Source organism: Vipera berus (assembly GCF_964194415.1).
Source record: "Vipera berus genome assembly, chromosome: 5".
NCBI lineage: Eukaryota > Metazoa > Chordata > Lepidosauria > Squamata > Viperidae > Vipera > Vipera berus.
Window position 1 is genome coordinate 83,672,677 of NC_138207.1, and position 27,709 is coordinate 83,700,385.

At 40.6% G+C, this 27,709-nt stretch overlaps 1 protein-coding gene across 4 annotated transcripts in view; it reads left to right on the plus strand.

Annotated features, from left to right (window-relative positions):
- The first annotated feature begins 808 nt into the window (after positions 1-808).
- MACROH2A2 (macroH2A.2 histone) overlaps positions 809-27,709 on the plus strand; it is a 29,449-nt gene continuing 2,548 nt past the window's right edge. The window contains exons 1-7 of one of the 4 annotated variants that reach the window (XM_081329313.1): positions 809-981; positions 5,117-5,349; positions 6,586-6,692; positions 12,919-13,116; positions 19,856-19,966; positions 21,557-21,656; positions 23,654-23,743. In XM_081329313.1, coding sequence (XP_081185439.1) covers positions 5,178-5,349; positions 6,586-6,692; positions 12,919-13,116; positions 19,856-19,966; positions 21,557-21,656; positions 23,654-23,743 — 778 coding nt within the window. In that variant the 5' untranslated portion in view covers positions 809-981; positions 5,117-5,177. Of the gene's footprint in view, positions 982-1,105; positions 1,124-3,324; positions 5,350-6,585; positions 6,693-12,918; positions 13,117-19,855; positions 19,967-21,556; positions 21,657-23,653; positions 23,744-27,709 lie in introns of those variants that run through there. The other 3 variants (XM_081329315.1, XM_081329314.1, XM_081329312.1) reach the window with 3 other exon arrangements.

A 27,709-nucleotide genomic window follows, 5' to 3' on the forward strand; every position in this document is an offset into this window, starting at 1 on the left:
CCAATACTTACACTATCACAGTAAAAAGACAAAACTTAGAAATCTGCTGGAACTAAAAAACGTTCCTGTAACTAACCCCAAAGGGTACACTCCTTAATTTAATATGGACCTTTGTGTTCTTTGCACACAAGTTAACCCAAGAATTTGAATTATTTTAGAACGAATATCACTCCAACCCGTAGTTTACAAATATTCAGAAATGAGGTTGAAAGAAAAAAATATTTTTTCCCCACACTTGCAATAAATCAGAACGAGTAAAGTTGTTTTTCTGAATGAGTTCCGCGGCTGGAAGAGGACTCTTCTCAGTTCATAGGGCATCCGTGAAAGGAGGGCTCGGAGAACAATGCATCAATTGCTCTAAGCGCGTCTCTAACCCAACGAGGGATGCGCCGCAAACAGATCTAAAAGTAAAGTTGAGAGAGGAGGTTTGCAGCCTCGCAAAATCCCCGCCCGACATTCCGGAATTAACCAACCCCATTTATTCGGAGCAGGCTTTCTTCCGAGGTGGTAAAACAGATTCCTGGGAGTCGGGGCCGAGAAAGGAGAAGCAACCTCGCCGGAGAATCGCATCGGATCGCCTCGCGTCGCGGCGGATGGCTGGGTCTCTGCCAGGCAGCCATTGCAGCGAAGGGCAAGATGAAGCCCGCCTCTCCTCATCGTCCCTGGGCTGCTGGCGGCTTCGGCCACCTGGCCCCCTTGGCGGCTCTGCCCACACAGCCACGGGAGAGTTATACCAGGGCTGGCGGCGGGGGCGCTCCGAAGACCGCGCTGCCGTGACTCCTCCTAGAGGTGGTATGTGGAGAAAGATCCCCCCCCCCGCCCCGCTCGCCACCGCTTCCTACCACCGGCCTCCAGAGCTGCCGCCATTGAAACCATACAATACAGGCGGCGAAAGGGGAGCAGGCAGCGCGAGGCGGCGCCGCAGGACCGAAGCGGCAGGCGGAGGAGGAGGAGGCGGCGGCGGCGGTCGCCGCCGGGCAGGTGATCTGAGGGGCGGGGCGGGGGGCGGCGGGGACCGAAGAAAACCCCGCCAGCAGCGGACGCGGCTGATGCGCAGCGGCGGCGGCGGAGGCCTTTCGCCGTCACTCCCCTCACCGGCTCCGAAACGGCGGAGGGGGACCGGGTAAGGGGACCGAGCCTCCCCCGCCCATCCTCCGTAGCATGGCAGTCCGGCTCGGGAGGGGAGTGAAGGGGGAAGAGGCGGGCGGGCAGCCGGGTCATTGAACGGGCGGGAGGAAGTCACCGAGCGGGGAGTGGGATGCCGCGTCGGGCGCGAGGAGACCGGGGGGGGGGGGAAAGGCGGGAGAAAGAAAGGCGACCCGGCGGCCCTTCCGCCCCCCCCCCAACGTTCGCCGCGCGGACCTCTTCTCGCCCCCTCTCCCCACACCGTGCCTGCCTCCGTAGGGAGAGCGGGGTGAGAAGAGGTCACTTCCCAGACGCTTCCCTTTCCGGGATACTCTTTCGGGGAAGAGCCGGTTAACGGCGCAGGAGCCACCCTGAAGCGCTCGCTCTGCCCGCGCTTCAAGCGATGAGGGGGAAGCCCGCCTCGCCTGCTTTCCTTTCCTTCCCCCCCACTTCGCCCGCCCGAGCGGCTGAAAGGGAGAGGAAAAAGGGGGTGGGGGTGGGCAGCGGCAATCGCGCGGGAAAGAAACGATCTTTTATTTCCCACCGTCCTTCGCGCGCTCGCGCGGGCGCTCGCACGCGCGCACACCGCCGTCTCGCGCCCTCGGCGCTGGGTTTCCCTGGCGGCCGAACCCCGCTCCTTCCCTCCCTCCCCCCACCTCTCTTCCCAAAACTGTCAGCGCGCGTTTTTCAACCGTCCTCCCGGGGAGCGCGCGCGCGCCTCTTCCTTCGCTCACCGCAAGCCCCCGCCAACCACGGGAGGGAGGCGTGGTTCGCGCTTCCTTTATTGGGCAGCTTCTCTGGCGTCGCGTTCGGAGTCAGGACAATGCAAGGTCTCGTCAGGGGGAAATGCGACTTAGGACCTCTGTGCCTCCCACCTTTATGAGTCCTTCTCCCACCCCACCCCCATCTGAAGAAACAAAATGGGGCGTTGTTTCTTCACATTATAACCTCCTTGGAGGGCCTTCCTTATGGTCAGGCAAAATCTAAATACTTAAAATCAAGTGCGGTGTGTGTGTGTGTGTGTGTGTGTGTGTGTGTGTGTGTGTATATATATATATATACATACACATACACATATACATATATATATATATATATATATATATACACACACATATACACACACACACACACACACACACACATATATATATATATATATATATATATATATATATATATATATATATATATATATATATATATATATATATATATATATATACATACATATATATATATATACATATATACATATATGTTAAGTATTTGTCAAGGCTTTTTGAATGCACCTTGCTAATTAACTCTTTCATTCCTGTTTTGGCCTGACTCAAGGCTTATCCACAGGATATAGTCAACTTATGACAGCTCATTATTTGTGCAAATTATTCAAATTGCTAATAAAGAATTTTGGGAGGCTGAGATGATCATTTCGAACTCTATGTTCTCATCAGAACATTTGTGTAAATATACATATATATATACATATATATAGGGACGCGGTGGCTCGGTGGGTTAGGACGCTGAGCTTGTCGATCAGGTCGGCAGTTTGGCGGGTTGAATCCCGAGTGCCGCGTAACAGAGTGAGCGCCTGTTACTCGTCCCAGCTTCTGCCAACCTAGCAGTTCGAAAGCACGTAAAAATGCAAGTAGAAAAATAGGGACCACCACGGTGGGAAGGTAACAGCGCTCCGTGCGCCTTTGGTGTCTAGTCATGCCGGCCACATGACCACGGAGACGTCCTCGGACAAGCGCTGGCTCTTCGGCTTTGAAACGGAGATGAGCACCGGCCCCTAGAGTCGGAAACGACTAGCACGCATGTGCGGGGGAACCTTTACCGTTACCTTTTATACATATATATACATACATATATATATATATACATATTGTATATATATATATGTATGTGTGTGTGTGCATATATATGTATGTGTGTATATATATATATATATATATATATGTATGTATGTATGTATGTATGTATATTTACACAAATATGAGCTGTCACTGTTGTGACTACTGCCTGTCGATGGCCTTCGGTTAGGCTGAAACAGGAAATAAAGATTTGTCCCATGTTTGGGGCCTAGGAAGGTAATCTAAATAGTTAACAAGCATTTAACATATGTACATATACATATACATACATACATACATATATATATATATGTATATATATATATATGTGTGTGTGTGTGTGTGTGTGTGTGTGTTAATAAATATAAGTCAATAAATAAAAAATGCTGTAATACGTGAGAAGGTTCCTTTTAATACCTGGCTAAAATTTTCTCAGGGGAAGACAAAAGCCTCAGCTGCAGTTCTTCCTCCTGGCTTATTTTATTTATTTTAGCGTATGGCATCTACAGAGGTCATGCAATCATTGATAAATAAATTTAGTTTATTTTGTGTATACACACACACACACACGTATAAAGATGTGGACAATACAAATATAGGAGAGAAAAATTAATAATATGGAGTCATAGGATTGCAATGTGATAGAAGTTATAATTCGATATCTAAGGAAACTAACCATCTAACTGCTTTTGGTGTGGCCACCATGAGATTCCTGGCTATTTAGAAAACCGTTCCAGGTATACAGAAAACCAACATGCTTATCAACGACAAAATGAGTCCCTTGCTTGGCTGGATGAGCATTGTTGTTGTTAGCTGCGAAGTCGTGTCCGACTCATCGCGACCCTATGGACAACATTCCTCCAGGCCTTCCTGTCTTCAATGAGCATATCTTCCACTAAATGCATGGCCTTTTGCAAATTGTCGGGGCTGATAGGGCCAACTGCAGTCTTCCCGCAAGGTTCACTAAATGTGTGTAGAGGGTAATATCTTCCACAGGATTTAACATGTAAATAATATGAATTAGGTTGCTTGTTTCAAAGCTTATTACACTTAGAAATTCAACTATTGTTCATACTTTATCTGCTTTCAGTATTCTGGTATTTTCCTACTTTAAATATATATGCATATATCTGAGTGGTTGTGCTGGTGTAACAAAAATAAGAAATGAGCTAGCACAGTCCTATGTTTGCAGGATAATGTCTGTGACTAAAATAGAATGCTAGTTTTATATTTTGAGACAGAATACTACTAGAGTCATATTTTGTGAGATGGGTTGTTAAAAATTAGAAAGAAAAGAAAGAAAGAAAAAGAAAGAAAGAAAACTCTTCTTCCCCGCCCCCCAACTGACATTCACAGATTTGGATGATATACTGGAGGGCCATGGAGCTGGTTAAGGCTTTTTATGATGTTTCAAATATATACAAGCTAGAAATTAAAAAATAAATCTTTTCAAATAATTGAATGACTTTCTTACCACTACTCCAGCTGTTTTTGCTGACAAAGTAGATATAGTTAAGACAGTTGCATGAGGTTTAGTTTTATTGACTCATTATGCTAAAGCTGTATCTTCTAAATGTTTATTTGCATGCAGCTTTTAAGATACAGAATTCCTTTTTTATATTTGGACTACCTGTTCAGTCCCTCCCCCCTCACATACCTTCAGCATTTTTATCAAGTTAAAATCATTTGCTAACTACTCAATGCATCATCGGATTGTTTTTTGGGGGGGTTGATGCTCATATTACTCCCTACTTATATAAAGTTTTTGGGAGAAGGTGAATTGTAGTTCTACAAATCTTACAATCTCCCCAAAGTGTTGATATATCTCTGATGTACACAGGTTGGTCCATTTTGGGCATATAAGGATCACTGAGAAGTGAACATTTGAAATAATTGAATAAATAAATACGACTACTGTGTCCAGAAAACCGGCTGCTGAAATACTCTTGCACTGTGAGATTCTTCATACTATAATGCGATTAGAGCAATCAGTACCACATCATATACTATATATCACCTCAAAATCTGTTACCTGCCTTTTGCATGAAACTTACAATTTTGATCATTAAATTATTTTGTGTGCAGAATGCATATCATTACATACTTATGCATGCCTGTTTTCATCTTTCATTTGTAAGTTTTTTATTAGAGCAAACAAAAATCAGTTATCTACTAGAAGCCTGAAAAACAACCAGCAACATGTCAGCCAGAGGTGGAAAGAAAAAAATGAGCAAAATATCACGCTCCAGCAGAGCAGGTGTTATTTTTCCAGTGGGGAGAATGATGCGGTACTTGAAGAAAGGAACGTACAAGTATCGGATAGGAGTGGGTGCTCCTGTATACATGGCAGCTGTCATAGAATATCTGGCAGGTAAGTGCATATTTCCATTACAATGATGAGTATGCTAAACCAGATCCTTGAGTGGCATCTTGGGAAATTAGGCTGTACAACTGAGGAAGAGTCATTAAATTAATTGCAATGTAAATGTTATTGAATTCTGGCCTTTTAACAAAACAATGTGAATAGTATGAATACATTTGAGTATGATTTATCCATTTTGTAACATGTTTTGTGCACACAAGAACTTGCATTTAGGCAACAACAGCAAATTTCATACAAGTTGACAAACTTGAACAGAGCAACTCTATTTTGCCTTTTGCACACAAGCATATTTTTAGTTGTTTTATATCTTCTTTAGTTTTGTGTACTACCCAAAATCCACTGGAGATGGGGGGTGGCAATTCAAATGATGATGGCTTCTGAATACAAACTGATAATACCAAATTTAACTGCAAATAATTGATATGGCAATATTGGGACAGTAGAAGACAAAGAATTGGAGAAGATCACAAATTATCAATATCTGAAAATTGAAGTTGAAATATTAAGACATAAATTGGCTGCAATGGTTATCGGTTTACTGTGCCATACCAAAAATTCTTGGACAGCACTTAGAAAATCTGCATATTTCCATCTGTCAGTTACAAAAGGCCATGTTGCTTGGATCTGCACATATAATATTCCAATATATTATGACATCCTAAGTTCTTAGGAAGAATTTGATGTGATCAAGCAAGCTTTCAGAGCAGAGCAACTATTTCATCCATTCCAAAGGCATAGTAGTAAAACCAACTGCTTCAGGTAGATAAAGATTTGTGTCTTTCTACTGGCCTTCAACGAGTCAGTGAAAATGTTGAGAAGTTCTAATTTTAATAGAACTGCTTATAACACTTAATTTTAAAATAGCAAATTTCATTCAAAGTTGTTAATGGTAAAAGATCAACATTTGGATGTTTGTATTTTTGTATGAAGGTGGCATCTTGAATTTGATTATACTTTTGAGAAATTGTATTACAATTTTCCCCAAAACCCTAAATCAAATTTTCTAAAAAGATATGCCAAACCTTTACGAAAAGAGTATATTAGATAATAGTTCTATGATACTCCTGATTAAATTTGGGGACTTTTAATGTATCTTTGTCAATCAAGAAATTGATATTAATATTATGGAACAATTATATACATACGTGTCATACTGTACACATATACATTTTAGTGCAGGAATACTGCAATATACTTGTAACTGATGTTACTTTCTACTTATAGCAGAAATATTGGAATTAGCTGGAAATGCTGCAAGAGACAACAAAAAGGGAAGAATTGCACCAAGGCACATCCTTCTGGCAGTTGCTAATGACGAAGAGTTAAATCAGGTAGGCCTTTCGGATTATTTGTAAAGGATATCTTATTGTGTTATCTCCTAAGCTTTGTGAGCCACTGTGGCTGATGGGTAAGAATAGTTAATTTAGTCCCACCAAGTTTAATTCAGTGCCACTATGTGAAAGGTTGAACTCCCTCAGTCCCTAAAATATAGAATTTTTACACATTTAAGCCACCATTTTTTGTCTCCTGGATTCATCAAGCAAGGTGCTTTATGACTCAACCAGCTTCTATCCTATTATTTTCTATTTCTGAAAGTATTTGAAACATTTGTAACTTTTATCAGGCTGTGTCAAACTGCCAGCCTGTGTGGACCGGTTGCATCATAAGGAGGCTGTGTCCACCTCAGCTCTGGCAATGCAAAAAAAGTCACGATACGTCACGTCACGTCACGTCACATGATGTGATGAGTTTGACACCCGTGCTATAAAGCATCTCTATAAAGTAATCCTCAAGAATTAAGCCAGTGTGACATCACAATTCTGCAATGTATTCTGATGGTGGCATGTAATTTGGGTTTTGTTTTGCTTTTGGAATATTGTATAGAGCAGAGGTCCCCAACCTTTTGGGCACCACGGACCGGTTCCGTGGAGAAAGGGTTTTCCGCGGACCAGAGGGTACATGGTTTTGTGTGCTGCCTGCATCCCACGGATGGGGCCTTTGCTTGTTTGTGCGGACCAGTTGCTGGCATGCCGCGGACCGGTACTGGTCCATGGATCGGCGGTTCGGGACCCCTGGTATAGAGGACTATGAAACTGAATTGATGGTTTTTATACTTAATGTATGGAACAAATAAAATGTGCACGGAAGGAAGAGAAGATTTTAGTTTTGGATAAAAAGATACTGTCCACACTTAAAATCTACCCATGAAGTTCCTCGGATTTACTTCCTCCATAGCTATTTGTCCTATTCCTGCTTCCCCTTATTTACCAAATGTACCAGAAATTATAAACCAATGATCTTTAGTCAATTATATAGTCATATAATTTTTCTCTCACTGGGAAAATTCCTCCAGATGCCCTGGTTTCAGTTTGTTACCAAGTGCTATTGAAGGAAATGCCTGTTTATCTTGTTTCTTAATTGTAAGTATGTGAGGAAGGGGAAAATGCAGCTCCTTAGTGGTAAGGACAGAGCAATCCTACATACAGTGAGAAGTACTCGAGTCTAGTATTATTTATATTTTTAAAATCTGGTAAAATTCCTAATGGCCGTAGTGCACGGGTCGGCAACCCGCGGCTCCGGAGCCGCATGCGGCTCTTTGAGCCGTCTTCTGCGGCTCCCAGCCGCCAGGTGCGCGCGCACCTCCCCGAATGGGCGGAGGTGCGCGCGCACCTCCCCAAACCTTTGGAGAGGTGCGCGCGTACCTCCGCGCGAACAGGCCGCTTTTTCAGCAGCTTTGCAGATGGGCCACGGCAGCTTCCTCAAAGAGCGACGCCGCGGCCCGTTCCGAGAGGTGCGCGCGCACCTCTCCGAACGACCGGAGGTGCGCGTGCACCTCCCCAAACCTTTGGAGAGGTGCGCGCGTACCTCCGGGCGAACGGGCAGCGGTGCCGCTCTTTGAGGAAGCTGCCGCGGCCCGTCTGCAAAGCTGCCGAAAGCGGCAGCTTTGCAGACGGGCCGTCGCCGTTGGGCAACCGGGAACCGGTTCCATCTCACTTTTTTAAAAAATGGCAACCGCGTGCGCATGCGCAAAACGTTTTTTGCGCATGCGCGTGCATGGACACACGCACGCGGCTCCCAGTTTTTTTAATTTGTGATGGAACCGGTTCCCAGTGGCTCTTTTCCTTTTTTAGGTTGCCGACCCCTGCCGTAGTGTCTATAGTGATTGTCTCCCTGTTCTTTGTTATATAGTGTGTATGTATTTTGTTATTGTTAGGTTATTTCTCTTGAAGTACTTGACTTTTGTCATCAGGAGCGTTCTGTTTGCATGGCCTTTTGATTTCCCCTTAAAGTAATTTGAGTTGCATCCAGTACCAACCAAGCCATGCTGCAAGGCTGCCAAATTGTACCTGATTCCCTATTTACATATCCTCAATGAACTGATAATATCAATCAATCCATCAGAATAGAGATCTTCTAGTCCAACCCTCTGCTCAAGCAGGAGACACTGCCATTTCAGACAAGTGATTGTCCAGTCTCTTCTTAAAAACCTTCAATGATGAAGCACCCACAACTTCTGATGGTAACCTGTTTCACTGGTTAATTGTCCTCGCTATTAGGAAGTTTCTCCTTAGTTCCAGGTTGCTTTTCTCCATTAGTTTCCATCCGTTGTTTCTTGTCCTGCCTACAGGTGGTGCTTTGGTAAATAAGTTGGCCCCTTCCTCTTTGTGACAACCTCTCAAATACCAAATACTGCTATCATGTCACCCCTAGTCCTTCTTTTCTCTAGACTAGCCAAACCCAAATCCTGCAACTATTCTTCATATGTTTTAGTCTCCAGGCCTTTAATCATCTTAGTTGCTTTTCTTTGCCCTTTTTCCAAAGTCTCATCATCTTTTTGCAGTATTCCAGGTGTGGTCTTACTAAGCCTTTATAAAAGGATATTAATAATTGACATGATTTCGATTCTATGCCTCTATTTATAAACCAAGGATTGTATTAGCTTTTTTGGCTGCTGCCACACGCTGCGTGCTCCTATTTAAGTGATCATCCACTAGGACTCCAAGGTCCCTCTCACAGTTACTATTTTTGAGCTAGGTTTCACCTAATTTGTACTTGTACCTTTGGTTTTTCCTGCCCAAGTGTAAAACATTGCTTTTCTCCATATTAAATTTCATGTTGTTGAATAGGGCCCATTGCTCAAATCTGTCAAGATAGTTTTGAATCCTGATTTTATTTTCTGTGTTGTTGGTTATTCTTACCAGTTTAGTGTCATCTGTAAATTTGACAAGTTCCCCTTCTATTCCCTCATCTAAGTCATTAATGAAGATATTGATGAGTACTGGGCCTAGAATGGAACTTTGTGGTACTCTACTGCTTACTTCCCTCCATGTAGATGTAGTACCATTAAGGACGACTCATTGAGTATGGTTTGTCAGCCAGTTACAAATCCATCTGGTGGTGATGTTGTCTGTCCCACATTTTTTGTGATCTACTTTATTGAATGTCTTGCTGAAGTCTATTATGTCCACAGCATTTCGCTGGTCTACTGATTTAGTCACTTTGCCAAAGAATAAAATAAGATTGGTTTGGCATGATCTATTGTTAAATTAAAAGACGCTTGCTCCTCGGGAGGAAAGCCATGGCAAATCTAGACAGCACACTAAAAAGCAGAGACATCACCCTGTCAACAAAAGTGCGTATAGTCAAGGCTATGGTCTTCCCAGTTGCAATGTATGGCTGTGAAAGTTGGACCATAAGAAAGGCCGAGCGCCAAAGAATTGAAGCCTTTGAACTATGGTGCTGGAGAAGACTCCTGCGAGTCCCTTGGACTGCAAGGCGATCAAACCGGTCAGTCCTAGAGGAGATCAACCCTGACTGCTCTTTAGAAGGCCAGATCCTGAAGCTAAAACTCAAATACTTTGGCCACCTAATGAGAAGGAAGGACTCACTGGAGAAGAGCCTAATGCTGGGAAAGATTGAGGGCAAGAGAAGAAGGGGACGACAGAGAATGAGGTGGCTGGATGGAGTCACTGAAGCAGTAGGCGTGAGCTTAAATGGACTCCAGAAGATGGTAGAGGACAGGAAGGCCTGGAGGAACGTTGTCCATAGGGTCGCGATGGGTCGGACACGACTTCGCAACTAACAACAACAACAACATTGTTAACAAGCCCATGCTGGCTTTTAATTACAACTTTCTTTATTTTTAGATGTTCGCAGATCTGTTATTTTATTATCTTTTCCTGTATCTTCCCAGGTAGTGATGCTAGGCTGATTGGTCTGTAGTTTCCTGGGTCTGTTTTTTCCCCCCTTTTTTGAAGATGGGAACCATATCAGCTCTTTTCCAATCCTCAAGTAATTGTGTTCCAAGATTTTTGAAAGATATGGTGAAATGGTTCTGAGATAACATCTGCCAGCTCTTTCAGAACTCTGGGATGTAATCCGTCAGATCCTGGTGATTTATATTCATCACGATCAGATAGGTGTTCTCTAACCATTTTCTTGCTTATTTTAATTTTTATTTCTAGTCTGCCTTTTACAGTTATGTTTTTGGTAGGTTGGACTCTAGTTTCTTATTGCATGAAGACTGATGGAAAGAATGAGTTAAGTCGTTCTGCTTTCTCTGCTGCTTGTTACTTCCTTGCCATCTTCTCTCTTAAGTGGGCCTACTGTTTCCTTCACTTTTTTCATGTTATTTATATGTTGAAAGTTTTTATTATCCTGACTTGTTGCAAGTCTTTAATTCTGAGCCTTGGCTTTCCTGACTTCATTTTTGCAGATTTGAGCTATCTCTTGATATTCTGCCTTAATTATGTGTCCCTCTTTCCATTTTTTTGCAGTTGTCCTTTTTTTTCTTTCAGTTTATCAGAGAGAACTTTTTGCAACCATATTGGTTTCTTCTTGGATTTCTTCTTTTTCAGTGGTATTGTGCTGAATTGGGCTTTTATGATTATATTTTTCAGAGTTTCCCATGCTTCTTGAATTGTTTTCCCCTTTAGGATTTTCATCCATGAAGTTTTTGTTAGGCTGTCTCTGAGTTTGTTAAAATCAGCTCTTTTAAAGTTTAAGACACAGGCTGGATCATGTTCTATTGCTTGTGTTTGCATTATATTGAATTTCAATATGACATGGTCACTATCCCCCAAAGTTCAAGCAACTTCAATTCCCTCTATCACGTCTTCCGTATTAGTAAGAATTAGATCCAGTATAGTTTTTCCTCTAGTTCCCTCCTCTATCTTTTGGATGACAAAGTTGTCAGCTAGGTTGAATAGGAATCTGCTCGATCTCCCGCTCTCTGCAGAGTTTGTCTCCCAGTTGCTATTAGGGTAGTTAAAGTCTCCTGTTACTACTGTGGTATATTTCCTACATACATATGTTATTTGTTTAGCAAAAAGTGCATCTATTTCTTCTCCTTGGTTCAGGTGGCCTGTAGGATACGCTTATAGCAATGTCATTCTTTTTTCCCCCTTTTATATTGACCCAGGTGGATTCTAGGAGGTTTTCATCCTTGGTTTTGTGGATTTCTGTAGAGATGTAGTGATCTTGTATATATAATGCAACTCTACCTCCTCTTTTGTTAGGTCTGTTTCCTTTGAATATTTTGTATCCTTCCATCAGTACGTTCCACTCGTGAGTTTCATCCCAATATTTCAGTAATGGCAACTATATCATATTTAACTTCATGTACTAGTACCTCAGGTTCACCCTGTTTGTTCCCTAAACTTTGAACGTTAGGTATAGACATTTTGAGTCCTTTATGGGTCTTGGGTATGTTTCTTATACTGTAACTCCTACTTTGTATCTGGGTTTTCCATCCTTTCCATCACTCTCTACTTCACTGTGTTTTCTTCTTCTTCTTCTTCTTCTTCTTCTTCTTCTTCTTCTTCTTCTTCTTCTTCTTCTTCTTCTTCTTCTTCTTCTTCTTCTTCTTCTTCTTCTTCTTCTTCTTCTTCTTCTTCTTCTTCTTCTTCTCCTCCTCCTCCTCCTCCTTCTCCTCCTCCTCCTCCTTCGTACAATAGTCCCAAATCATAATACTGTGATATTAGTATTTTTTTCTCAGGGCTACAGTTACTGGAATATTCCATCTACTTGAGTTTTTCTATACCTCTGCTGTAGTCTAGTTGTCTGGATTTTTGCATTTCATGTATGGTAGCCCTACTTAACTTGTACTTTCCTGTTATAAAGGGGAAGTCTTACTGTGGATGTAATTCCTTTATCCATGATATTCTTTGAAAGGAACTATTCTTTATTTTGTAAAAGTGACCGTATAAATAAAAACAAGTCATTGTGTTTTTATTTTACTTATGCAGTCTTACTTTTCCTGAAGGACACTTAGTGTACATGTAGTTACTCAAATTAGTATACTCAAATTTGTATATTAGTTATTCAGTTTTGTATAGTTGTTTATAAATGCCATAAGATAAAATTAAGACATTGTATGCAGATGTTTTCAATCTTTCTACATTGTTTCTTTCAACAGTTATTAAAAGGAGTGACTATAGCAAGTTGAGGTTTTGTATAGTTACTTATAAATGCCATAAACAAATTTCTTTAAATTAGTTAAATTTAAGAAATGGTATTCAGATGTTTTCAATCTTTCTACATTGTTTCTTTGAACAGTTATTAAAAGGAGTGACTATAGCGAGTGGAGGTGTTCTACCCAGAATTCATCCAGAGCTTCTTGCCAAAAAACGAGGCACCAAAAGCAAATCTGATACTATCCTTTCACCTACTCCAGAGAAGAGAGGAAGAAAACCTTTGGGGGCCAAGAAAAGTGGGAAAAAAGCAAAGACTGGCAAAGCTCGGACACCTAAAAAGGTAAGCAGAACTCAAAACAGTCAGTTTTGATAATGTGGGAAGAGGTGACCTCTTAGAACTTAATCTTACTCACTCCAGAATTGTTATTTTATTTTAACCAGATTTATTTCAGATGTTATAAAAGCTTTATTCCTCAATAGAATCTTCCGAAATACTATTGTTCATTATTAACTGACCCAAGAGCCATTGCAGGTTAAATCAGAGGAACAACTTCAGCTTTTACAACTGTTCAGCTCCCAGATAACGGTTGGAATTTTGAAAAGAAAAACAAACCACCTTCAGCTAATGAAGGAATGAAAAATATTTTCTCTACAAAGTCTAAAGAGGGTGGGGGTTTTGCAGGATATAATACAATTTTTGTCTGTGCTAGGAACTCCTATATAAAAGTGAGCCTATGGATGCCTTAGACTGCTCAAGTTTTAATATCATCCTTAACAAACACAAAACACAAATAAGTCTGATACGGAGGTTGCCTGCCTCCACCCTAATCTCTCTTTCATCAATGAAAGATTCTTTCGATGTAGTACAAAGCCTTCTACAATGTTCATTTCCAAGGAGTAAGCTTAGGATCCCAGGTTTAATATATTGAGCTTTTTAATACGTACTTGGGATTAATTATTTCCATATATGAATAGAAAAATCCTCTTATGAATCGCTTCAATTATGAAAATTATTAAATCCAGTAAAACTGTTCTATGGAACCATGCAAGTTTGTAACAATTTGTCATATTTCTTTTGGGGGGAAAAAATTCTCATCAGAAAATATATCTGAACGTCAAGCTTCTGAGTCACAAAATTCTGAACTGAAGTCCAGGGATCATATACTAGGTATAGTTCTAGATATTAAATGTAGACTTAGATTAATTTGAAGCCCAGAGTTCCCCACCAGAATTGAATGAATTAGCCCACTGTACGCAGGCAATTTAGATTTTCATAAGTAAAGGTTATGCTTAAAGAGCAGCACACCTCAGGATTAAAGGATTCCTTGGGCCAGAAGCTTACTCACAAAGAGGAGTTTCTTCTAAAGATCTTAATGGTGGCTAGCTGGAGCATGGATGGGCTCTAGGAGCGCTGGCCTTAGTTCTTAGCAGCCAGCCTTGTCTACTAGGCCGTGGCCTTTGTGAACTGGATTTCTGTTGATTCGCTGAAACTCTGTCCCTTGATGGTTGCACTGACTCTGGAACATGCCTTTTGATCCTGACTCACTTTGATGCCTTGACTGTCACCTGGATTCAGTGTATGGCCTGGCTTTGGATTCTGCTTTCAATTATCTGTGAGTTGTTGCTAGCAGCCAGATTGTTTTACTTTTTTTTCCTTATTGAGACAGAAGAGGGCTGCTGTTTTCTTAACACACCTATTTCAACAAACCTAACGATAGAAATAGATAGATAGGCCATGAAATAAGGTAGCTACTGAATATTAAATTCCAAATGGCAGGAAAGATGAACCATTGAGATGTATTAAGAAGAAATACACTTGAAAGCTAAGCAGATGCATGTTTGACTCTGTACCCTTTTTGAAGGTTTATAAACAACTGCTTTTTACCATCTTTGATTAGCTTTTCAACTGTAGTCAAACTCTAATCTGTGGGTCTGCTCTTCTGACCAGTCTTAAAACTATAATTGGTGTAGTGCGTAGTAGCCAAAATGTTTATAGGTATTGTGATTACATTACACTTACAGTTGCAAGAAAAAGTATGTGAACCCTTTGGGATTACGTGGAGTTTTGCATGAATTGGCCATAAAATGCGCTCTAAACGTCATGTAAGTCACAACAATAGAAAAACACAGTCTGCTTAAAATAATACTACACAAACATTAGCTGTTGTCATGTTTTAATTGAACATAAGATGGAAACATTCACAGTGCAGGGTGGAAAAAGTATGTGAACCTTTGGACTTAATAACTGGTTGACCCTCCTTTGGCAGCAATAACCTCAACCAAACGTTTCCTGTAGTTGCAGATCAGACCTGCACAACGATCTGGAGTAATTTTGGACCACTCCTCTGCACAAAACTGTTTCAGTGTAGCAATATTCTTGGGATGTATGGTGTGAATCGCTCTCTTAAGGTCATGCCACAGCATTTCAATCGGGTTGAGGTCAGGACTCTGACTGGGCCACTCCAGAAGGCGTATTCTGTTCTGTTGAAGCCATTGTTTTGTTGAATTACTTGTATGCTTTGGGTCATTGTCCTGTTGCATCACTCATCCTCTGTGGAGCTTCAGTTGGCACACAGATGGTTGTACGTTTTCCTGCAAAATGTCCTGATAAACTCTGGAATTCATTTTCCCATCAACAGCAACAATCCGTCCAGGCCCTGAGGCAGCAAAGCAGCCCCAAACCATGATGTTCCCTCTGCCATGTTTTACAGTGGGGATGAGGTTTTGATGTTGGTGTGCTGTGCCTTTTTTTCTCCACACATAGTGTTTTGTGTTTTTCCCAAACAACTCAATTTTGGTTTCATCTGTCCACAGTATATTTTGCCAGTAGTGCTGTGGAACATCCAGGTGCTCTTTTGCAAACTTCAAACGTGCTGCAATATTTTTTTGGGACAGCAATGGCTTCCTCCGTGGTGTCCTCCCATGTACTCCATTCTTGTTTAATGTTTTCCTTATTGTAGATGTGTCAACAAAAATGTTAGCATGTGCCAGAGATTTCTGTAGGTCTTTAGCTGACACTCTAGGATTCTTCTTTACCTCATTAAGCATTATGCGCTGTGCTCTTGCAGTCATTTTTACAGGACGACCATGCCTAGGGAGAGTAGCAACAGTGCTAAACTTTCTCCATTTGTAGACAGTCTGTCTTACCGTGGACACATGAAGATCAAGGCTTTTGGAGATACTTTTGTAACCCTTTCCAGCTTCATGCAAGTCAACCATTCTTGATCGTAGGTCTTCTGAGAGCTCTTTTCTGCGAGGCATGGTTCACATCAGACAGTGCTTCTTGAGACCAGTAAACCCAAAAGAGGTGTGTGTTTTTAAAGGGCAGGACAGCTGTCAGCAACACATCCAATATCATCACACTGATTGGAGTCAAGGTTGGCTCACTCCTGGCTCCAATTAGCTCTTGGAGAAGTCATTAGGCTAGGGGTTCACATACTTTTTCCACCCTGCACTGTGAATGTTTCCATCTTATGTTCAATTAAAACATGACAACAGCTAATGTTTGTGTAGTATTATTTTAAGCAGACTGTGTTTTTCTATTGTTGTGACTTACATGACGTTTAGAGTGCCAATTCATGCAAAACTCCACTTAATCCCAAAGGGTTCACATACTTTTTCTTGCAACTGTATACAATGGTCTATGATAGGTATGCTATAGTTACATATTTATATTCAGGCCAAATTTAGAGTGCAGAAATTACCTTGTCAGACCATACATTGCTGTAAATTAACTGAAGGAGTTCTTGCACTTGTACAAGCCCTCCTAACCTTTCAGATAAGCATTTAAGTCTCTGTTATCTGACCTATGAATAGTAACTATAAGATTGGTGAGTACCAAAGACAGGGTTTTGTTTGTGATAGCCTTTCATATTTGGAATTCCCTCTCCAGGAACTGTGCAAGGACCCCAGCTGGCCTTCAGAAAGAATTTAAAAACATTTCTCTGGGTCCCCTTTAATTTTAATGTACTGTGCTTAGTACTGAAGTTTGTTTGTTTGTTTGTTTATTTAACCTGCCCTTTGGAATCAACTCCCCTTGGAGCTCCGGATGGCCCCGGATCTCCCCGGATCTCCGTTCCTTTCGTCACAACCTTAAAACATGGCTTTTTCAACAGGCCGACCTGGACTGATGGAAGGGAGGTTTTCTTAATTTTGTTTTATTGTGTTTTTAATTGGACTATTTATGGGATAATTTGATTTAATACCTTTTAATGTTTGTATTTTGTGTTTTTATCGTTGTTAGCCGCCCTGAGTCCTTTGGGAGATAGGACGGCATACAAATCCCATAAATAAATAAATTACTACTGAAGTTTAACTTACTTTTGCTCTTTTGTTAAATTTATTTTAATTATTTTATCTACTGAATATTATTTTAAAAGCTTACTTATATATCTTGTAATTTTAAGTTACAAATCATTTTCTGAGGGTTTTTAATCTGAAAATAATACATATATTCTGGTCAGTGACTCCAATACTGTAAAGAATTAAGTAACCTTCAGGCTATTTAGTACAGTGTTTTGTTTCAAGCTTCCTGGGATTGTTGGTTGAATTAAGCTTTTCCATTAAAGCTATAGCTTAGTATTTTTAATTTTTACGTAGTCTAAATTAAAATATGAAAAATCTTAACACAGCCTCAGGCCTGGAGCTAATGTGTTTGTGGGGACACTGGGATAATTTGATATTGTTACGCTTGTTTTAGACCAGCCTGTCTAGGCTGTTGAAAGTTTTTAATACAGATAGTCCTCAACTTACAACAGTTCATTTAGTGACCAAAATTACAACAGAATTGAAAAAAAGTGACTTACGACCATTTTTCACATTTACGACCATTGCAGTATCCCTATGGTCACATGATCCAAATTTTAAAAAATGGTCACAGGTTACTTTTTTCAGTGCTGTTGTAACTTCAAATGGTCGTTAGATGAATGGTTGTAAGTCAAGGATTACCTGTAACTAGAGGTCAAGGAAATAATTGGGGTTAGACGGACAACTAAGATGGTCAAAGGCCTGGGGACTAAAACATACGAAGAACGGCTGCAGGACTTGGGTTTGACTAGTCTAAAGAAAAGAAGAAATGGGGAGACATGATAGCAGTGTTCCAGTATTTGAGGGGCTGCCACAAAGAAGAGGGGGGGTCACGTTATTCACCAAAGCACCAGAGGGCAGGAGAAGAAACAATGGTTGGAAACTGATCAAGGAGAGAAGCAACCTGGAATTAAGGAGAAACTTTCTGACCGTGAGGACAATTAACCAGTGGAACAGCTGGTCTCCAGAAATCGTGGGCGCTCCATCACTGGAGATTTTTAAGAAGAGACTAGACAGTCACTTGTTTGAAATAGTATAGATTCTCCGTCTTGAGCAGGGGGCTGGACTAGAAGACCTCCAAGGTCCCTTCCAGCTCTGTTCTATTTTATTAACTTTAAATACATCCTTCCTCATAACATATCCATTAACCAATATCCAGATAAATCAGAACCAGCACCAAATCAACAACAAAGAAATAACAGTAACGTGAACAATGCTGGTAGGACATATTATTATTATTATTATTATTATTATTATTATTATTATTATTATTATTATTATTATTATTATTATTATTATTATTATTTTATTATTATTATTATTATTATTATTATTATTATTATTATTATTATTATTATTATTATTATTATTATTATTATTATTATTATTAGACAGCAAAGTCCACTCCTCCCCCTTCCACTGATGTTGTAACTGAACCTGGTAAAGACATATCTACAAAAAAAAAACACCCCTAAACAAAAACCCAACAATTCAGTCTTGAGCTTCATATATTCTCCACTATCTTTGCTGTGGCCACTTAAAAGCCACAACATAATTTTATTAGTGGGATGTTAAGTTCCTTGCAAAATAAAATCATTTTGTCACGTTGATCACATCGATCTGTTATGTGAAAAGGTTCCTGATGTACAAAATAAAAAATTACCACGTTAGAGAAAGTATTAGCAATGATTTTTTTTTTATTATTTTGCCTTTGGCAGTTAAGCACACTTGTGGGAAAAGGCTATATCCTACAAAATCACATCCCGATATAAATATAAAAAAACTGACTTCATATATTAGAATTTTTCCACCTTAAAAATAAATATGTAAATTGCCCTGAATTTTTCCTCCCTTACTGTATTTAGAAAACCTTTCTTTCCACGAGAAAAAAAAAATGTTTTAATCATTCAGTCGTGTCCGATTCTTGGCGACTTTGTAGGCAAGTGCGCTCCATGCTACTTTGTCAAACACAGCTTCTTTCAATTGCTGGATGTTCATCTTTGTATCAGTTTTGGTGTTATTAAGCCACCATGTTCTTTGGTTGCCTCTTCTTCATATTCCACTAACCCAGGGGTAGGCAACCTCGGCTCTTTTATGACTCGTGGACTTCAACTCCCAGAGCTATGCTGGCTCAGGAATTCTGGGAGTTGAAGTCTACGAGTCATAAAAGAGCCGAGGTTGCCTACCCGTACACCAGGGGTCAGCAACCTGGAACAGTGAAAGAGCCACTCGGAACCGGTTCCCTCACAAAAGGAAAAACTGGGAGCTGCAAAAAATGTGTGCACATGTGCATACATGCGCGCATGCGCAGAACAGGGTTTGACTGAAGAGTGGAGCCAAGGTGAGATATGCACCTGCCCAGCATATTTGAATTGATTGGTTGAACTTTTTTGGTTCTACTTTTTTTTTTTTTTTTTGGACTGCATATGGCAGAGGACTGGGAGCCGCAGGAGATGGCTGAAAGAGCCGCATGCGGCTCCGGAGCCGCGGGTTGCAGACCTGTGCCCTACACTAACCATTCCTAGCATCATTGACTTCTCCACGCAAGCATGACACAGGCAAAGTAAATCAGACGTAGTGATTGTGGCTTCTAGTGATGTGTCTGGTTTTATACTACTCCGACTAGAAAAAAGTAATCTATATAATTACGTTACCAAATATTATTATTTATATGCACATTTAAAAGAACTATTTGAAATAGATGTTGGATTCCAAATACCGGTATTCCTCTTAGCTTTTCTGTTTTTGAGTATGTATATTATTTTAATAAATAGAATAAACAGAAAGAAAATGAAAAAGAAGGAGCATCAAATTCAACAGCCGATGATGGACCTGGAGATGGATTTACTGTACTCTCCTCTAAGAGCCTTGTTCCTGGACAGAAGGTACAAAATTAAGAGTAGAAAGTTCTGTACTTCAAAAATATTCTCCAGTGAAAACATCGCTGTTTGTCTCTCCTTGCAAAAAAAAAATCATTCAGGAATCTTTGTTATATTACCCTACTCCTTTTAAGAATAATTTCAAGAAATTGTTTGCAGGTAATCACTTAGAAGCGATGTGTTTTAATACATTTTGGCTTGCATAAAATGAAACATGTTCCAGATCCCTTAGGCACTAGAATTGTAGAATAGAATAGAATTCTAATTGCATTACAAAGGTATCATCTTGTTCTCTGTTTCATCTTTTATATAGAAATGCATTGTTTAAATTGTTAAATGCATCTGAATTCATCAGCACTCTAGTTAGTTGCTTCAGTTGGTAGAATGAGTAATGAAAGATTTGTTACAGTGATTTTCAGCAACATTCCCCTCCTTGACACCATTATCCCGGAGGAGTTGCAGATGTTGTCTTCTGGGCTTGCAACCCTTAGATACAGAAAATATTTCAGAGTATCTATTTAGCTATTATATATAAAAAGGTACCTGCCTGGAAAAGTGTTTCATAAAATACACATGGGTTTCAAGATTCAGGAATTACATCAACATAACTTTGATATTTCTGAATACAGTATAGTGTTACAACTTCATCATTGAAAAATACACACTAGTCAAGATGAAATTCCAAATTGATTTTATCTATGTAAATTAAAAGAAATAGGTAATGACTTTGTATTACAATAAGTATAATTTTAGACATAAATGCATACAGTAAATGCAAATATCTCCTGTCCTGAGCTACCAGTAGACAAAAAAGAAGGAAAGGTTGCATGCTTCTTAACTATGTCCATGATCCCTTCTCCTATGCAGATGCTGAGGGCATGCATACTAATTAGGTCATTAAGAATAATCATTTGAGACATAAAGTACTAAACGTGTACAAAGAATACTATTTTGACTTGCATTTGGATACTTACGTTGTCACTATATATCCAGTGGAAGCATAGACTGAAGAGGCCCAGCTGTTGCTGTGCATATGTGTAACAGGACTGTGGTTGGATGACTTACTTACAAATATTGGCTTTAAAAGTTGGCAGGCAACTCAGTTTAGGTGGGATGATTAGATTTTTTTTAAATTATGGAGATAAAATACCATTGGCTTTTGTTTATAAAACTTGTTACTGCGTTCACAACTAATTTTCACAAGGCAACCAGCACATAGGAGAGCCTAGGAATCACAAGATGAAATTAAATTAATTATATAAATTAAATAATTTACTTGGAGGAAGGAAGACATTTCATACAGTTCAGAACTAATTAAAGATATTGCCAACCCCAAGTTTTGGGACGGATATACAGTATTTGATAACTAATAAAATTATGAATAAATTGAAAAAAGTGAAAATGTTCATGAAAGAAGGATAGTTACATTCTTATTTGTAGATGACATGTTGGGAACATACAATTGGGAACAAGATTTTTAATAAGATTTTTATAACAAGTTTCTTGGAGTCTAGTTACACTAGTTCATAATCTTAATACAGAGATTATCCTCAAACTTAAGTTTGTTTTTGCTCCTGTTGCATTGGCATTTTGCAGTTATCTCTGACACAAAGTGACATCAGCCATATTGGTTCAATGAAAGTAGAAGGTATTGTGCATCCAACTACTGGTGAAATAGACCTCAAAGAGGAAGTCGGTAAGTCTAAAATTATTTTGAAGCAAATACAAATACTTGAAACCTCTGAACCGTAATTCTTTTCCTGTAGGAACTACCGAATCCATTCATTTTTGAACTTTTTAATCAGAGTTAAAAGTAGGAAATGTAATTGTTCTTGAAAGTACTATATGTACTGCAGATAGCTAAAAAATATGTTATGTACCGTATTTTTCTGACCATAAGACGCATCCAGTTTTTAGAGCAGGAAAACAAGAAAAAAAATATTCTGAACCAAATAGTACCGGTATACTAGGAAGGAAGGAGGGGAGAGAGAGAGAGAAGGAAGGAAGGAGGGAGGGAGGGAGGAAGGAAGGAAGGAAGAAAGAGAAAGAAAGAAAGAGAAAGGAAGGAGGGAAGGAAGGAAGGTAGGTAGGTACCGGTAGTTTCTTTTCCCTGAATAGGTTTTCTAAGATGCCGAAGCAATTTCAAACAATTAGCAGTATTATCTTGCAAATGGGAAATCACTTCCAATAAACTTTGCAGAGAAACCTGCAGGGACAACTCCTCACGGCTTTGCTGGGGCAAGTCGCCTATGAGGTTTAGTTTAGCAAAAACTATTTCTTTAGCAGCGAGGTAAAAGAAAAAAAATGCGCGTGCAGGGAGGGGGAGGCAGTCAGAAGGCATGGCAGGCACATCCGTATTTCCTCCCCTGCCGACCAATCACTGGGGCGGGGCGGAGAATTCCATGTCTTCATTCAATCACATCTCTCCAATGGAGCTGATGGACTGCGTTGACTGAACGGGAGACAAGTGTTTTCGCTTACCTTCGGACCATAAGACGCACCTCGTTTTTCCACCCACTTTTGGGAGGGGAAAAGTGCGTCTTATGGTCCGAAAAATATGGTATATGCTTCTAAGTCCCACTGGAATCTTATAAATTAGCATGTATAAAAGCTTTTAATATACCTTTGTTCATCTTTATTGTTGGCAGTATTTTTCTTGTTTTAAATTTTCTTCAGCATTTAAAAAACATAACCAGTTTGGAGAAATAAAATAAGTTAACTGTACTGCATTTAAGGCTTTTTACAACATTGTTCTAAAGTAGATCATGCTGCTCAGTGCTGGTTTTCCATACACAATAGCACCGGTAAACATCATTTTTATATATTCATAAGGCACAGAGGATAAACATTTTATTGACTGTCAGTGATGAAAGAAAACTGTAATGAGAAAATTAATTCCGAAGTAATGATTGACCACTGAATTGGACTCTTTATCTCTGCATGTAACGTATTTTTCGGACCATAAGATGCACTTTTTTCCCCCAAAAGTGGGGGGGGGAAACGAGGGTGCGTCTTATGGTCCGAAGGTGATCCGTATGGCCAGCCCCAACCTCTGCAAGTGGAGCACGAATCGTCACGTGCTGAGAAATGCCGATCTCACGCTCCTGCACTCTCCCTCGCTCGGTTTCAGCTTCCCTTGCTACAAGAGAAAGCAGGCTGAAATGGAGTGAGGAGATTGCCAGGAATGCGAATCGGCTGATCTCGCGCTGCTGCAATCTGCCTCGTTTCAGCTTGCTTTGTCTTGTAGCAAGGGAAGCTGAAACCGAGCGAGGGAGTTTGCAGGAGCGCGAGATCGGCCGATTCGCATTTCTGGCAATCTCCCTCACTCCGTTTCAGCTTGCTTTCTGCAAGAGAAAGCCGGGCTGCAGGGCTGCCTCCACGGGTACTGCTCTAATGCAGAGAGGGAAGGACAAAGAGGGAGGGAAGGACAAAGAGGGAGGGAGGGAGGGAAGGAAGGAAGGAAGGAAGGAAGGAAGGAAGGAAGGAAGGAAGGAAGGAAGGAAGGAAGGGACAATGGGAGAGGGAGGGAGAGAGAGAGAAGGAGAAAGAATTTTTTTATCTTGTTTTCCTGCTCTAAAAACTGGGTGCGTCTTATGGTCCGGTGCGTCTTATGGTCCGAAAAATACGGTATATATAATAACCTGCTCGGAACTGCAATAAAAACATAACTACCTTTGTTTGCTTTTTGGTCAGGCAAAGCGTTGGAAAAAGCTGGTGGTAAAGAGTTCTTAGAAATGGTAAAAGAACTTCGTAAATCACAGGGACCTTTGGAAGTCACGGAAGGTGAGATCTTTGCTAATTATGTAAAATCTACCTTAGTCACATTTTAAAAAAAAAGCCAGCCTGTGGGATAAAATCAGTACAAAGTAAGTGGGTAATGCCTTTATTAGGGCAATCAAATTAATATAAACGATGCTTAAGCATTTGAGAGAAGCATCCTTATTGGAGGATCTATAAAAATGGACTGGAAAAGGATTACACGCAAAAAAATAAAAATAAACTTGATATTTGAACATCTTCAGTTTCCATTTGGTTCTCAGTTAGTGGCAGTAAGGTCATTGATCATTTAAGCAAGAAAAAGGAAAGTTTAATTCTCTCCCATATATACAGTTATGGCAGAAATTGTTGGCACCCCAGAAATTTTTCAAGAAAATCAAGTATTTCTCACAGAAAAGTATTGCAGGAACACATGTTTTGCTATACACAGGTTTATTCCCTTTGTGTGTATTGGAACACAACAAAAAAGGGAGGAAAAAAGCAAATTGGACATAACACCAGCTGCCTGCAATTAGTGCAGGTTCGCATCCCACCAGGCTCAAGGTTGACTCAGCCTTCCATCCTTCCGAGGTAGGTCAAATGAGGACCCAGATTGTTGGGGGCAATAAGCTGACTTTGTAATAATGCCGCTTGGGGTGTGTGTGAAAGCCCTAATAAGCAGGCATATACATAGAATGAAGGCTACTGCTAAGCTTGTAAGCCGCCCTGAGTCTTCGGAGAAGGGCGGGATATAAATGGAATTAAAATAAAAAATAAAAATAAAAAATAATGTCAAACAAAACTCCAAAAATGGGCTGGACAAAATTATTGGCACCCTTTCAAAATTGTGGATAAATAAGATTATTTCAAGCATGTGATGCTCCTTTAAACTCACCTGGGGCAAGTAACAGGTGTGGGCAATATAAAAATCACACCTGAAAGCAGATAAAAAGGAGAGAAGTTCACTTAGTCTTTGCATTGTGTGTCTGTGTGTGCCACGCTAAGCATGGACAACAGAAAGAGGAGAAGAGAACTGTCTGAGGACTTGAGAACCAAAATTGTGGACAAATATCAACAATCTCAAGGTTACAAGTCCATCTCCAGAGATCTAGATTTGCCTTTGTCCACAGTGCGCAACATTATCAAGAAGTTTGCAACCCATGGCACTGTAGCGAATCTCCCTGGTCGTGGACGGAAGAGAAAAATTGATGAAAGGTTGCAACGCAGGATAGTCCGGATGGTGGATAAGCAGCCCCAAACAAGTTCCAAAGGAATGCAAGCTGTCCTGCAGGCTCAGGGAGCATCAGTGTCAGCGCGAACTATCCATCGACATTTAAATGAAATGAAACGCTATGGCAGGAGACCCAGGAGGACCCCACTGCTGACACTGTGACATAAAAAAGCAAGATTACAGTTTGCCAAAATGTACTTGAGTAAGCCAAAATCCTTCTGGGAAAACGTCTTGTGGACAGATGAGACCAAGATAGAGCTTTTTGGTAAAGCACATCGTTCTACTGTTTACCGAAAATGAAATGAGGCCTACAAAGAAAAGAACACAGTACCTACAGTGAAATATGGTGGAGGTTTCAATGATGTTTTGGGGTTGTTTTGCTGCCTCTGGCACTGGGTGCCTTGAATGTGTGCAAGGCATCATGAAATCTGAGGATTACCAAAGGATTTTGGGTCGCACTGTAGAGCCCAGTGTCAGAAAGCTGGGTTTGCGTCCGAGATCTTGGGTCTTCCAGCAGGACAATGACCCCAAACATACGTCAAAAAGCACCCAGAAATGGATGGCAAGAAAGCGCTGGAGAGTTCTGAAGTGGCCAGCAATGAGTCCAGATCTGAATCCCATTGAACACCTGTGGAGAGATCTTAAAATTGCTGTTAGGAAAAGGCGCCCTTCCAATAAGAGAGACCTGGAGCAGTTTGCAAAGGAAGAGTGGTCCAAAATTCTGGGTGAGAGGTGTAAGAAGCTTATTGATGGTTATAGGAAGCGACTGATTTCAGTTATTTTTTCCAAAGGGTGTGCAACCAAATATTAAGTTAAGGGTGTCAATAATTTTGTCCAGCCCATTTTTGGAGTTTTGTTTGACATTATGTCCAATATGCTTTTTTTCCTCCCTTTTTTGTTGTGTTCCAATACACACAAAGGGAATAAACCTGTGTATAGCAAAACATGTATTCCTGCAATACTTTTCTGTGAGAAATACTTGATTTTCTGGAAAAATTTCTGGGGTGCCAACAATTTCGGCCATGACTGTATTAAAAAAAAACAAATGATGGTCCATCCATTAGCACAGGGGTCCCCAAGCCCTGGACCGCAGCCCAGTACTGGACTGCAGCCTGTTCAGAACCGGGTTGCTCAGGCAGTGTGCACATGCTCAGGCAGTGTGCACTCATACGAGAGGCAGCCACTTGTGCTCCCATGCAAAGTTCACACAAATGGAGCTGTGCGAGCTCTTGCATGCAAGCATGCCATTTGCAAGGAACTATTCCCTCCTCCCCCTCCCCTCCCGCCCCACCCCCCACTGGGCCAACAAGCCAGAATGGTTGGGGAGCCTTACATTAGCATATATTCTACTTCACCTGGCAGAACTAAAAGGTCAGAGCCCTTATATAAACAATGATGGAGTAATTTTGCTTGATAGCCAGATAAAATCAGTTAAACCAATTTATGTTATAGTTTCTCCTTTCCCACTTTGAAAAGCATGAAGGCAAGGCTTAAAAAAAATTCTGCACCCTGACGTATATATGGGGCCTCTATCCTGGGAGTACAAGAAGTGACAACCTTTACTCCTAATTCTGAACCTGCAGAATTCTCTTCACTATTGCATGGGAGTCCCAAGTCCAAAGCGAGCACCAAAACTAGAAATTGAAGCCGAATCAGCAACCTTTGCCTTGTTGATCTTTCATGCAGCAGTGTGCACAACCACCTGTACAATAACTTACATTACACCACAAGCTGTATTGGCTCTTAAATCACATTACACCCATTGCACAGGCTGCACTGACTCCCAGCTGCAATTCAAGATGCTGTTTATCATCTTTAAATCCCTACATGGCCAGGACCAGATTATTTGCAGGACTACATCTCCCTGAGTGTCAGCCCATCTCAGCAGATTGAATAAGGCAGGCCCACTCCAGGTTTCTGCCTTTAAATGTTGCCTTCTTGAGAGACCTGGAGAGTGTGCCTTTTCCATTTTAACCCTTATCCTATGGAGTTCCAGCAAGCTCCTATACTTTTAACTTTCTGGGAAGTACTTAAAAGCCAGCTCCCTTCCCCCACCCACCCCCAAATGATTGGGATGCCATAAGGTTGGAGCCAGAGGAAAATGTTGTGGGGGGAAATTGCTTATAGTACATTACCAGGTTTTTCTGGTTAGTTGGAAGGTTATTGCTTTATGATTTCATTGCTTATATCAGGGGTCCTCAACCTTGGTAACTTTAAGACTTGTGGACTTCAACTCCCAGAATTCCTCAGCAAAGCTAGCTGAGGAATTCTGTGAGTTGAAGTCCACAAGTCTTAAAGTTGCCAAGGTTGAGGACCCCTGGCTTATATATATTGTTTTATTCTTTGGTTAGGAGCCTCTCGGAGTTTGGTTTTAAGATGGGGGCGGGGCATTCAAATGTTTTAAATAAATAAAAATGTTCCTGATGAGAAAAAGTCAGTGCCGGATGGGGTATTGAATGGTAAAGAGTCCATCTCTTAAAGCTTTGCTGGAAAAGTAATAGTGATACTTAAAAGGTGAGGCTTCTTGCTTCATCTTTTCAGCCATTTCCATACCAGATTTCTCAACGTCTTCAACAGTGATAGGATTTCTAATGTGCTACCTTCCCTGGAAAAGTTGGATACCTTCAGAGGTGGATCTGCTTTGAAAATAGCCCATGTTGAACTGGATAGCGCAAACCTCAGCACAGGGAATATTTTATGACATTTTCTACTATGTCATAAATTGTTTTGTGATCATTTTAATGTCATAAAAGGTTTTATAA